The 14,088-nt window shown below is 36.3% G+C and overlaps 1 protein-coding gene across 1 annotated transcript in view; it reads right to left on the bottom strand.

Moving 5' to 3' along the window:
* The window catches only part of LOC122136571 (protein FAM171A2-like), a 32,158-nt gene extending 18,547 nt beyond the window's left edge, over positions 1-13,611 (bottom strand). The window contains exons 1-2 of the mRNA XM_042720599.1: positions 13,376-13,611; positions 2,169-2,396 (exon numbers count right to left, since the gene is read on the bottom strand). Coding sequence (XP_042576533.1) covers positions 2,169-2,396; positions 13,376-13,469 — 322 coding nt within the window. The 5' untranslated portion in view covers positions 13,470-13,611. The remainder of the gene's footprint in view (positions 1-2,168; positions 2,397-13,375) is intronic.
* Between the last annotated feature and the right edge of the window lie 477 nt (positions 13,612-14,088).

The following is a 14,088-nucleotide window of genomic DNA, read 5'->3' as shown; positions in this document are numbered from 1 at the left end:
TGAATCATGAATTTAAAAAAAAAATACATCGAACAGAGAGCTTGTGGAGAAAATCTTCATCAGTTCCAAACTTTAATTACCAGCTGTATTTAATTTGAGTCGTGACACAAGGAGCAGCCATAATACAAATTTACTGGCAAGGGAACTTTGTCTTCAAGAAACTAGATGGCCAAATAAAAGCACATTAAAATAATACCAAATGTTATGATTGGCTAATGACATTGCATAAGAAATGGTATCAACGCTCCCTTGCGATTGCATGTGAGTGTTTTGACAACATGATCAAAATAAAACGTTCATTTCCAGACAAAGCATTATGAAATCCTTTACTTATGTTTTGTGATGCAGTTTCAGTCAGATCTAGCTTCATCTTTCAACAAATGTTTCTTTGTGAACTCTCCATGACACTGTGCCTCATTTACAAAACAAAATGCTCCGAACAATCCTCTGATGCCATTAAAAATAATCTATCCACTTATGCTGGCATCCTTCTGATATCTGTAAAAAGTTGTGAACAAGCTGTTTAAACCAAACGCGTCAAAGTGAAAGTTCTTTCACTCCATTTGTCCTACTGACTACACACTCGAGTGCATGGACTGTGTCAGAAAGCGAACTGTATCCAGTGTAGACAAGATAGCAGCAGTGATTGTAATTTCTATTTGCTTTTGACGTGACACGACGTGACACTTGCATTCAGCGTAATCAAGTGTCAAGCCATTAAGTGACTGAATGCCAGTGGACAGGGCCTATGGTGAGAAGAAGAAGAAGACTATTCATTGATATCTTGCTCTGGAGGTGTGTTTATGCAAATGTTTGTGTCCAGGTGACGTCACCTTGCACCTCAGCTCCAAAACAAGCTGTTTTTGGAGCTTGATTAAATAAATGCTTTGTTTATAAAGAGGAGGACGTTTTAAGCTATGAAATTTGCAGAATGTTTTAATGGTACAAAGACCTCTTATATGCCAAAAGATCAATGCAAATTTGATTTCTTATGTCATGGCCCCTTTAAATTGATTGCTGTAAACTGAACTGTATAACATAAACTTTGTCTGATCCGTCCCCACAATTGAATTCATTTCAAAAACCTCCTTTCTACCTCAACTTCATTTCATACACAATCTTGGTTGTCCACATTTCTGACAGCATTTCCTAATTTGGTGTGACTCAATGGGAATGTGTGTAATGCCCCCCCAAGAGGCTAATGTCATACTAAAGATGCCTTCATCCACCAGCCCGGCTGGTCTGGCACGACATGGAGCCACATTTGCTAGCTGCCTCCATATCTGTAACCCCACTGGCTAAGTGACTTCCAGCTGCTCGTACAGACAGCTTTATGCTGAAATACATGATTTCACTGCCTCCCCTCCCCAGAGGTCTGACCGCATAACTGGGTGGGGTTTGGGTGGAGAGAGGGGCGGCGGAGAACACACTGTTGTGCAAATAAATGAAACCAATCATAGAGCGAGAGAGTCAGTAGAGGACATGACAGTCTGTGGCCCGACTCCGAACAGCTGCTATCACAACGCGGGGCGGCACGACCCACACCCCAGTGAGTGTTGTTTAACATTCCTGTCCATTTGTGTGCAAAGCTCCATCTGGATTACAGATCTAGATGGTTCATCTAAATAATAGGATGTAGCCAACAGATCGCAAATCACTCCTCAGATTTGGAAAGTTCACTGAGGCCATGAGCAAAAATGTCATCATGCTAACAGTTACACTTGAAACGGTAATGTAATGGCTAATAAACCAAAAATACATTTACCTTAAATGCACTTTAAGATGCTTTAGATAAAAGCATGTTCTAAATATGGAATATAAATCAGGGGTTACTGGATACAATTTGTTTTTGTTTCTTTTCCAAGGTTATTCAAAAGCAGCCTAATTAAATGGTAAAATTTGGGGCGTCTAGATTGAAACCAGGGACATTTTAATCTGCAGGCAAATGCTTAAGCTATACTCCACATTTTTAATAAGGGATTAACATGATTCCAGAGAAACCCATAAACACCAACTGGTCTTGCTCTAACAGTTTTGACAGGAAGTCCAGTTAATGCGTGTGAATTTCAGAATGAAACTGAACACTCTGTTTCTAATAATAATCTGCAGGCTTTTCCTGACACCATGTCAAAAATGTTCAGTGCTATAGTAGTATAGGAAGTACTCACATGGGATGCGGCTGGCATGCCAGGGTGCCGAGTTTGTGACAAATCCATGCTTTGATGCCGTGACGATGACCCATGTTCCTGGCCGGTACAGGAACGTAAGTGTGACAATCCCATCTCCTCCTGCAAGGCTGGATGCTAAGACCGTCTGGTTTCCACACACCTGAACTGAGGATTCCTTTAAAGGTGACAGGTCGCTGTTGTCAAATACCTGGACTTTAATCAGCACCTCTGTAGAAACAAGAAATATTTCTATATAAAAGAAAGTTCTGAATATACTGACATAATTGACATAATGGTTAACTAAAACTAAAACCATAAAAAAATTATTTACTTGAAATAAAATAAATATTAACTGAAATAAAAAGCCCTTTATTTAGTTTCAGCAAGTTGCCAAGTCAACATGTCTCATTTTCATCTAGTTTAAGTTACTTAAAATTAAACGAAACAAAACTATAGACATATTTAAAATATTAGTAACACTTTACGTAAAAGCCTTTATCTACAGTATAATGCATTATAAAAGTGGTTTTAATGCATTAATTAATGCACCTTATAATGCATTGTACAATCTCATAAAGTAACTGTAATAACAGTTAATAAATTGTAACACTTATCAATTCATTACACTCTGCATTTTAAATTCGGTTATAATTATTTACGACAAAATATAATGTATAACAAGGCACATTATGAATAATTATAATGCATTATACCCTCCTTTAATAAGTAGACAGTAGACAGTTCAGTAGACAGCGCGTGCATGCTGAACGTAAACAACGCTGTAATTGTTCATGCTGATTCTAATTTTTATATGAATTTAAATCTACTATTGTGGCATTTTAAATCAACCTGTACCTCAACTGCACATACCGTGTATCATCTCTTTTACATCTCAGACAGATGACCTTTTCCTGTCTAAGTGATTGATTGATTAGAAGTGTTTGTCCTGATCTGACACATTAAGTACTCTGGTTTGTTTACATTAAAGACTCGAAAGCATGGCGAGCTTTTGAGCAGCTTTCAGTGAGCCAGAATGTCTGCCACCATGTTCGATTGACTCTGGGAAAACGCAGTAAATCTGTCTAGTTGAGTTCCTGGACATGTGCTTACTGTTCGAAATGGATGACCTGGTTCTTCCCCAGCAAAAACTTCTACAAGGTCACACCAGGCCAGGAAAACAGCCCCTTTTTTTTTTGGATTGGGTACAAGACATAAAATTCAATATATTTTATGGGAAATACATTATAAAAACTGTTTTTAAGTTTCAGTGACCATTAATGAACATTTTACTTAATAAGGGAAAGTCATGAACAAGCCATGATTTCCCCACCAGAACCATTTACTACTTTGTTCATGCAATGTTTGCTTTGCATCCTGTTCATGCTCACATGCTGCAGTGTCCTTCAGAACCTCTCGTTCTTTTGATTCTAAATGGGTCATTTGATGCATGTTACCATGGTTACTAGGAGATGTCAGCAGGCTAATTGTGGGGAAAAAAAGGGTTCCTGCATTTCCTGGCGAGGGGACACAAGTTCGCTTCAGAAAATAAGATCTTCTGAATCAGTCATGCGCTGCAGATCTAATCACACACCGATGATGATAATATTCAAACAACCCGTATGAATCACACAGAGGCAGAATCCACCTGCACGAACAGAAAAGGTCATATTACCTTACAGAACTGTTTGGCTACCTTGTTTTCATAATATCATGAGTAAAACCTAGTGGAGCAAGAAGGACTAGAACAGAGAAGAAATATCCAGAAAACAGCTGGTCGGAAAAAAGTTTTGTTGAGATGTCTTCATAAAAGACAATTGTTACAAAAGATTTGTTTCAAAAATACTATTATTTTGAACTATTTATCAAAGAATCATGAACTAAAATCACAGTTTCCACATTAAGCAGCACAAATGTCATCAACATTGATAAGAAGAAATTTTTCTTGAGCAGCAAATCAGCATATTAAATTGATTTCTGAAGTATCATGTGACACTGAAGACTGGGGTAATGATGCTGAAAATTCAGCTGTACCATCACATTAATAAATTACATTTTAAAATATATTAAAATAGAATACATTCTTTTAAATTGTAAAAAATATTTTACAATATAACCATTTAGATTACCATAACAATAACCTCATTTAACCATATTTCACAATATAACCTTATTATAAAACCATTTAGATCCAACATATATATATATATATATATATATATATATATATATATATATATATATATATATATATATATATATATATATATATATTCAGTCTATATATTTAAAATTACACATTCATGATCCCTTAGAGGATCAGAATTTAAAGAATCTTCACTTCCACTCAACCACCAGGATTTCCTGTACACAATTTCACTTCCTCTCTATTGTTTAAGCCGAAGTGCAAGGCGCAAATAATCCAGGAAACTATTCTGCGACAGAAAAGTCCTTAGCCTCAGTGGAAAAATGAACTCACAGAATAACTTTTATTTTACTAGAACTAAATGTTTATTGAAAACTAAAAAATATATTTGACAAATATAAATATTTATCTGCTGTTGAGTGAAAGGTGAAAACATGGTGAAAAGCTTACATTTTTCCATACTTTCCATGTTTACCCTTACCAAATAGTAGTATACTTCAAGTATATTTTTAAGTATACTTTATGTAGCAAGTATACAAATATCAGGTTCTAGTAGTATACTTGTAAGTGTACTGTTTCAATACTCTTTGGGACTAAATTTGCCCACTTTCTAGTATATAAAAGTATACTTTTAAGTATAATTTAAGTATAACAGTAGCAAACATTGAGTACACAACTAGTTTACTTCTATGTTTGTAGTTTGTACTGCAATTATACTAAAAGTGAACTTACAGGTATACTGATATACAATTTACTAATTAAATACTTTGTACACTTTGAAGTATAGTCTCAGTAAACTACTAGTTTAGTAGTTTTATACTGCAAGTATACTCGTAAGTTTTCTTTAAAGTGAACTTTACATCATACTTTAAGTATACTAAGTATAGTCTCAGCAAACTACTAGTATAGTAGTTTTATACTGCAGGTATTGAACATACAAAACATCCAAAGAAGAACAGCGTATCTGCTTGTAAACAAAATAATTTTATTCTAGCTTCATGCATTCTTTTTTTAAACACTTTAATGTGGGTAAGTTTCATAAAACATAAAGAAATCTGAAAAAAGACTATGAATTGGATTCAGAATGATAATCAAAACGTAGATGGAGTCGATCAACACCCAAAGCTTGACTGTAATTATTACCTCTTCATCGGTCGACATTTTATTCCATAACGTTACAGTTTTGATGCTGTTTCATGTCAGATGATCGTGTTAGATTACATGTGTTAGTATCTGTTGTTTCTTTTTTTGTTTTTTATTTTTGTTTTTTTGTTGTTTTTTTTTGGAAGTTGTGTACTAGTGCCCTCTACCATATAACAATGAAATCACGGATTCTAGGAGCACAAGGAATAGCTCAAATATATTTAGAGTTTTTGTAAGTATAAGTCAAGTATACTTAAATGTCATATTAAGTATATTTCTGAGGAGTACATAAAGCCCCATTTCTGAGAAGTACAGAAAAAGTAAACTAAAAGCATACTTTCCTATTTTTTAGTTTAAAAGAAGTATACTAATAGCACACTTGAATAAACTTCTTTTTCGTAAGGGTTTTTGAGTAGTATGTGATAATTTAATTTAAAACAAACAGCATTTCATTATTTGCTTATATTAAGGAGCGAAATCTCTTTCACTCACTCCTGAACACAGTGGCAGTTAGGAGCAGCGTTTCCCCACAGGATGAGTGTCTATGTTATAGGCACCTGATGAGACTGAACAGAGACCACAGCACTTTTGAGTGAAGTACTATGGGACATTTGCCAGAAGTTTGCACAGTCTCATATAAGAATAATAAACATTTCTAACAACAACAAACATTTCTACCCAGCTGAAATGTCTTATTTGCAAATTAGTAACAGTTAATGGACCATAAACATTTCAAATGGCACAATTATCAGTATTAACCAATTAGTTTAGCCTTTTTTTTTGCCTCTTTAGCAGTCAAAATGGTGTTGGTGCTGTTGCTAGAGCTTAACTGGAGGATTTGCAAATCTCTTCCTCTCTATATCTCTTGTTAATATGTTCCACTGCAAACAATGACACCATTGGGTTTTAAATTAGAAAGCCTAATTGTCCAACCAAGTGTAACGTCAATGTGAAACTAGGGAAATCCTACAAGACAAATATCTACTCTATATCTCCATGTTACACCAAGGCAAAAAAGTGTAATAAATTTGTTGACAGGTGGTCCTGGTGTCACTGATGGTTCCAGACTGCCGTGTTGTTTTTTCAGACAGGCAGATGATGTGTTAACAGCCAAGCAGGAATGTCTGCCTGTCAGGAAGTTTGTAGGCCAAAACCACTGGGATGCTTACAAAGTCTCAGACATAAAGGCAGCGTTACCTTACTGTGAGGGCTGAATAAACAGACACTGATGTATGTGTGGTAGCAGGGTCCATAATGAACACTCACTCAGCACCTAATGCAAGTAAAGATTTGGCCAGAACATAATACATAAAGAATTGTTTCAGTTGATTTGTAAGATTAAATCACTGTACTGTTGCTGAAGTGACGCGCACTATTCAAATGAATGTGTTCACATAAAAGGCCACCAAAACTAAGAAATATATCTAAAATATAAGAAACAATCATGATGTGATGATTTTGTGAACGATTAATGTGGCTAGTGACAATGTTTTGTACTATAAAAGAAAGAAACTACCAAAATAATTTACACAAAATAAAATTACTTAATGCAATTATATAAAATAAATTACTAATTAAATAATAAATAAATGAAAATTAAATAAAAAGTATATTAAAAGAGTTAAAATCTAAAATGTTTATAAAAGTACACACACACACACCCACAAAACACAGTGGTTTGTAAGCAAAATTTATGTATACATTTTCAACTGCCATTGGCAGATGTGGCAAAAAGTTGACCTCATTATGTGTGTGTGTGTGTGTGTGTTATGAAGAGCAAACTCTCACCTCTCTGTATAAGACGGTTTAGAGAGTCCTGAATCAGAGATATAGAAAAGCTCATAAATCATTGCCAAAAGCCTTACCCTCTCCCCAGCACCAGCTGGACGATGTCCTTAGCCCAGGAAAACAGTAACCCAGGTCCTGCTCAGCAGGACTATACGTTATGCAATAATCAGATAAAAACATCTAACAAAGACCCTGCTTTTCATTCCTATGCTAAAACTGGAGCACATCCACTCTTCATGTGATAACACTTGAGATGCATGCGTTCCCCGTCTCCTCTAAGCATGAGATACTTGTGAACCAGGACTCTGGAGCTTTTGCAGATATTTCCAGCATCTTGGATGTTATGTGAGAAAAATAACCGAGCAGCTAGGGGAAAATACTATTAGGATCTGAGAAGAATCAAATAGCTCAAGGTCTGACTCGGTACATGTTTAGCTTGTACGCTCTGGCATCTTTACAGATTTAAAGGGCTGCAAAAACAAACCAGTCATCCAAAGTGCGAGATTTTGCTGGAAGGGAAAAAACAATCTTCTAAGGGCTCTAAAGGTGTTGATACAACCCCGGAGAGGAAAAGCACAGCAGAAATGTGTTGCCTCAGCTCTAATGAAACCATTGTTGCTCAGGGAATTTATAGACTTCTGCACGGCTTGATGAGAGGAAATGTCTGAAATGTCGAGCCTAAAATTCACAAGACTGCTCACTTTATCTGTCAGTGGTGGGCACTTAAAATAATAATAATAATAATAATATTATATATAGACAATTTATCAAGTTCAACAAGGCTTCTTCAGTAGAAACCTATCAAAAATAAAAGCAAAAACAGACTTAACATTTGGATCTAATTATTAAATTAAAAATAACTCTTAACAGATTAACTACAAAATGAGCACTAAGTGGAGTTACATTTTAGTTTACCCACCCAAACATGCAAGCAAATGCAATGTATTGTAATGTGATAGAATTGTTCCACTTCTCTTTACTACCAAATAAACTGGCAAACAGTAACTGTAACAGTCTGTTAAGAATATTGAATGGCCAAAAGGATTACAAGCAAAATTAGGAACCCTTTCTAAAGCCTAATCCAGATTACTGTTTCAGAACATGGCTAAACTCAAATTAGACACAATAAACTGAGCAAAACACAGACTTAACATTATAAACAAGCCTGTACTGCTGCACTAGAAGATGTCTGGCTGGTTTGTGTTTTATGGGCATTGGGCCATTTTGGATTTAATGTAGATGATGTAATCTCCAGTTTTTCATGCGTTCTTTTCCTGAAGCTTTTCACGCCCACCAATCAAAATATCTGGACACATTGTGATGATGTGAAGCAGGATCTCCTCAGAGGTCAGGTTTACAGGGGCTCTGCTGCTGATAAATCTGGCGTTTCCTCTGAGCGTTAGGGTGTCTGGTGTCAACAAAGAAATTCCTACCTTTGAACAGCTGCCCGGGGAGTTCATGGTGGGCTGATGGCCAGACACACACTCCTTAAAGTTCTGACAGCCCGTGTAACCAGAAAATCCTGCCAAGCTATTCTGTACCCTTCCGCCCACAAACAGTCCATGCTATAAACAGCCTTAAATAAAAGAACTGCTGTCAAAGCACAAGACATGACCTTAGAAAGACCTTTCTATGACCAGCCAAAGCACATGCAGGTGCAGGTATCTATTCCTAATGGTGGTTAATGGACCATTTTCAACAAAAGCTACACTCTATTGACAACATCTGTTGCTCACCACAAAAAAAAACCTTGTCTCTTGGTTACCGAAAACATTTTTTTTTTTTTAAATATCAGCACAACTGACCCTTTGCTAAGCTCTGCCCCCTTGGTTACTTTTCATGTGTTTTGGCTGGTTGTTTCCAGGATAACAGTGTTTTGAAAATGCAATCCTTCAAAAATGGGTTTTATAGTACAAGTTTTATAAAATTATTTTCTTATCATCTCTGTGTAAACTATAAACAGGTGACCTTGTGAAAAATGATGTTGTATGCGTATTATGTGTTCAGGCTTGCGAGAAGTTCTTTACAAAGTGGCATCACCAACTACTGGCCTGGCATGCATAATACAGCGTTTTAATTGTTTTCAAGGATCCAAGTGAACGGGGATCACATTGACAACATTGTCCTCTATACAGTATGCAAAGCGTTTCGAAAATTTAAAGGAAATAAATGTAGTTTGTAGTATATTATTTTAATGTAAACATAACCTCAGTCAAGTTTCACAGAACAAGGAATGAACAGAAAGATTTTCAGTAAAAAATGATCATAAAGTGGTAAAAAATTGTTTTTACTTGGATTTTACTCTTACGCAGACTGAAATTAATTATGACATGGCAAAGCATCTTAGTGTAAAATTAAGCAGTAATCCAGTACATTGATCTGAAAGGAAAGCATTGTTTGAAAGCGATAAATGTTATATTAGTGTATGTGAACATAATGTTTCTACCGTGCATCAATACTGTGAAATCTTTAGTTGTTATGGACAAAACAGTAACCAAAATAAATATGAACATGAAACGATGTTATATACAAATACTCTATTGCATTAATTTCATTTGCAATGCTTCATGGGAGTGATGATCAGCCACTAAAAAAGTTAATTTCGCGCAATTTGTTTGTCACCATTCTTTAATTGGTGGTATTTTTGTTCCAGAATCATGGTTAATGTAGCTTTGAAATTTAAATAATGTGGACTGATGGCTTTAACACAAGCATGCACCATCAACCAACAACCTCATTGTTCACAGTAAGCTTTAGAAGTCATTAAAAATCAATCAATTATCATTCATATCATTAACAGTTGATTCCTCTGTAGAGAAAATTAATGGGATACATTCTTCAAGAACTTGACTGCTGCACTCTATTATAAAGTTATATAATTGATATCATGGTTGATTTGATTTCACTGGAGCTCTATGAAGTCATACAGGTTCCAAAATTCAATGACATCTAATAAAAGCGTCATGCAGCACAATGCTGCAATTGTGTCCCAAAGAAAAGCCTAGAGTGGCAAGCCGGGGCAGCACTCAAACAAGCGCTGTCATGGAAACACTTGTTTTTGCATGAGAGGAGGAGGATGTAATACCCCCTTAAGGGGAATCTCATGAAATCTACTGGAAGTTGACAATGCAGTGACTCATTATGTGGTGACTGGACATTATCCTACACAATCATGAATACAAGACAAAAGAGGAGAGCAAAACAGCTCTTTTCAAACGTTTCAATTAAACCACGCTGTTCTGACTTGAACATCAGCCCAAAACCATTATATGAGGAACTGTACAGCTGTTTTTTAAAAACTGTGCAAAACAGGCTGGGTCAACACCTGCCTAAAGGCATAGACGGACACACTAAGATCTCCAGCAGTCAGTTTGTATTAGTGTCTTGGCTGGCCTTCCTTTGTCCCAAATCAGAGGTGGCGGCTCTAGGTGTCAGCTTGATTAGGACGGTGATGTGCATGCCGTGCCACTGTAAAAACCCACCAGGATAACAATATTTCACGCTCTGGTTGATACTTTGCACCGTGTTTTAGCTCACAGCTGTAAAGCCATGCTGCTTAACAGAGATGCAAGATCATTATAAATATATATGTATGTTAATGTTTAGAAAAAAATCCTATATGTACACACAAATGTATGCTAAGATCAGTGTCAAAATTCCTGAACATCAAGATGAAACTAGATGAGTATAGGGAAGTTGCAGTGTAATGCTGTTTTTGTGTTGATATTGTGTTGTTGTGCTGGGTTAACTCGGATTCATAATTCTTGAAGCTGAGAAGAAAAGTAACCAGTTTGTTTCTACATAGCAATATCACACTTAAAAAAAGTATAGATTTTGGTGGAAAGAAGCAGGATGTAAAAATTCTAAGAAAATAATGATGCTGGAAAATGAGTCATGCTGCGCTAATTAGCTGCTCTGTTCCCAATCCCAACCAACATAATTATTCATATTAATTTACATTTAAAGACTCTTCACTCTTTGGAGCCTGGGACAGGTTTAAAGGGCACACTCTGATGTTGGCGTGACATGATTAGATAGACAGACAGACAGACAGACAGACAGACAGATAGATAGATAGATAGATAGATAGATAGATAGATAGATAGATAGATAGATAGACAGACACAAACTGTGTTGAATAACATTATCTCTTACTGGTTAAGACAAACAAATTCCCAAACAAATTCATTTTCAAAAACAACTTATTAATATGTATGACTTACTTAATATGTGCATAAAAAGATCTCACTGGAAGGGGAATGATAATGCACTTTGGTGCTTTTGCCTGGATTCCTTGATCTATTCTGGTCTAATAATGTTATTTATTCATATATATCTATAACTTTCAGGGAAACCTTCACACGTTTTTGAATGAATCTGTCTTAAATGTTTCCTATCAGCACAACAAGGACAGCTTAGTCAGCGGAGCCTTTTCCAGCAGACTGCATTGCAATAAAACATGGATAAAAAGGATCCCAGTCTTTTAAAACGTCATCCCGGGTCCTTCTCATCTCTAGAACTGGGAACTCACACATGGTTTTATGATGTGGCTTTACCTTTAGGTCTCTCTTCAAAGGGTCTCAGTAAATGCTGGAGTCCAGTAATGAATTTCTGATGTGGGTCAAAAAAACCTCTAATGACTTTGCAGGATAGAGATAACTAACCACAAAAAGAGTGAACAAATGCTGACATTCAAAGTTTCAAATTCAGTATCCAGACTTTCTTTAAGTTTCTCTATTTTAATGATTCAGAGATAAGGCAGAACTCTTAGGCCTAAAAATCTGTGGCTGAGTTTGTGAGCTACTTAGTACAAGCACCAATGGAGTGCATAAGAGAAAAGAAGCTCCAAGCCCACATTAATATTCATTGGGAGTTGCTGAGGGAGAAAAAGGGTCCACAAAAGAATTTGCACAAACAGCTCCTAAAGATCCGCTTGGTCCTGTGGTGACAAACTGCCACCAGACCAGAGTAACAAAACTAGAGCAAGAAAATCAATAAAACTGTCCTCAATTTCCAATTGTCCTGTACTTTTTAGGATCGTATTTGTAAGATAAGTCATTTGTTTAAACTAACATTAATGGCAAACAAATAAGAATTTAATACAGGTATACAGTCTCAGTATAGCAGAGACTGGGGCCTGATGTCACACAGGGGAATTGTTACAATGTTTTGAGTCCAATTACAAAATGTTTATTTTTCTCTTAATGTGTTGGCCAATACAATGTTTCGATAGTTATTTATGCCACATTATATATTTTTAATCTTGCTGTTCATAATAATAATAATAATAATAATAATAATAATACTCTGCTGACAAGTCCATATAATGCTGTGACAGGTTACCGGTTGAGCAGGTTGTCACAACAGGTCAGCATGTGTTCAAATAACTATCCCTTGATGTAACAGAATATATATATATATATATATATATATCTATATATATATATATATATATATATATATATATATATATATATATATATATATTCGTTAGCAAAGACTTTAAAATAATACCTAATCAAACATTCAAATATAAACCTACCCTGAGCGAAATATTTACTGCCAAAAAGCGAGACAACTTACCCCGCTCTCCCCTTTATATACACTTTCATAATAAATGCATAGGCTACTCATACAAATAATTATGAACTACGGAGGTTAAAGAGACCGGCGGCGGTAGGTAGGCCTTTCACTGTACCTCTCAGTGAACTTTAACTTATTTTTTTTTTTATGGAAGTAATAGTGTGGGTGGTTTTAAAATACGAAACGATACTAACTTTACTAGCCTGGAGTTAGTTATTAGATAATGTGCAATGTGTAAATCAAGATAGGAATGACGCACATTGCTACATACAACAGTTTTTCTGTAGCTCAAAGCCCGTTTAAATAACTTATTCACTTTACAGATACACCGCAGGGTCATCTGAGGGGCCGAACAGATTGAAATCCTTTGTTTCTCAACTGTAACTCCCATAAAGCTCTAAAGTAAATGTGCACAAAAGCAACGGCTGTGAGCGCAGATGCGGCAGTTACATAATAAAACCACGAGTCAATGTTCCGTTCTCCACGGCGGAGCCGCGCCACACAAACATCACGTTCAAAGACGGATGCTACAATCTCAAATCAAACTCACCAACTAGGGTCGGCAGGGATTTCGCCAGCGTCCTCCAAGCACTAGAGAGGAAAAGCAAAAGAAAAAAAGAGCGGGAGGTGTGCGGTGGACGCATTCTCACAGCAGCATCGTCAGATCCTCCTTAAGTAGCAGTTCATCCATGTTTCGTTGCGGGATGGCACAAGACTGACTGCTCCGAAGTGCGGTTGCCACGGGTGCCCACTCCCTTCCCAAGTACTGCTCCGCTTCTTTCAGTCCTGTTGTCCCAGATGGGAGGGGGATATTTTGGAGTGCAGTGATTCCATGCGCCCTCTGTCGGCCGAGGCGCATGCAACTTCGTTTGGATAATTTGAAGGCCGTTTCCAGCGTTCTACCCACCCCTAAATGATAATTGACTGAAAATATACTCACCCTCAGGTCATCCATGATGTAGATAAGTTTGTTTCTTCATCAGAACAGACTTGGAGAAATTTAGCATTACATCACTTGCTCACCAATAGATCCTCTGCAGTGAATGGGTGCCGTCAGAATGAGAGTCCAAACAGCTGATAAAAACACTAATCACTAATCCACAAATAATCCACACAAATCTAGTCCAGTAGTTAATGCCTTGTGAAGTGAAAAGTGGCATGTTTGTAAGAAACAAATCCTTCATTAAGGCATTTTAACTTTAAAACATTGCTTCTGGACAAAATATGAATTAATAATAGGACTTGGCCTTCATAATAATGCTT

This window comes from Cyprinus carpio, chromosome B3 (assembly GCF_018340385.1).
Source record: "Cyprinus carpio isolate SPL01 chromosome B3, ASM1834038v1, whole genome shotgun sequence".
Classification (NCBI taxonomy): domain Eukaryota; kingdom Metazoa; phylum Chordata; class Actinopteri; order Cypriniformes; family Cyprinidae; genus Cyprinus; species Cyprinus carpio.
This window is presented reverse-complemented; position numbering and strand designations above follow the sequence as displayed.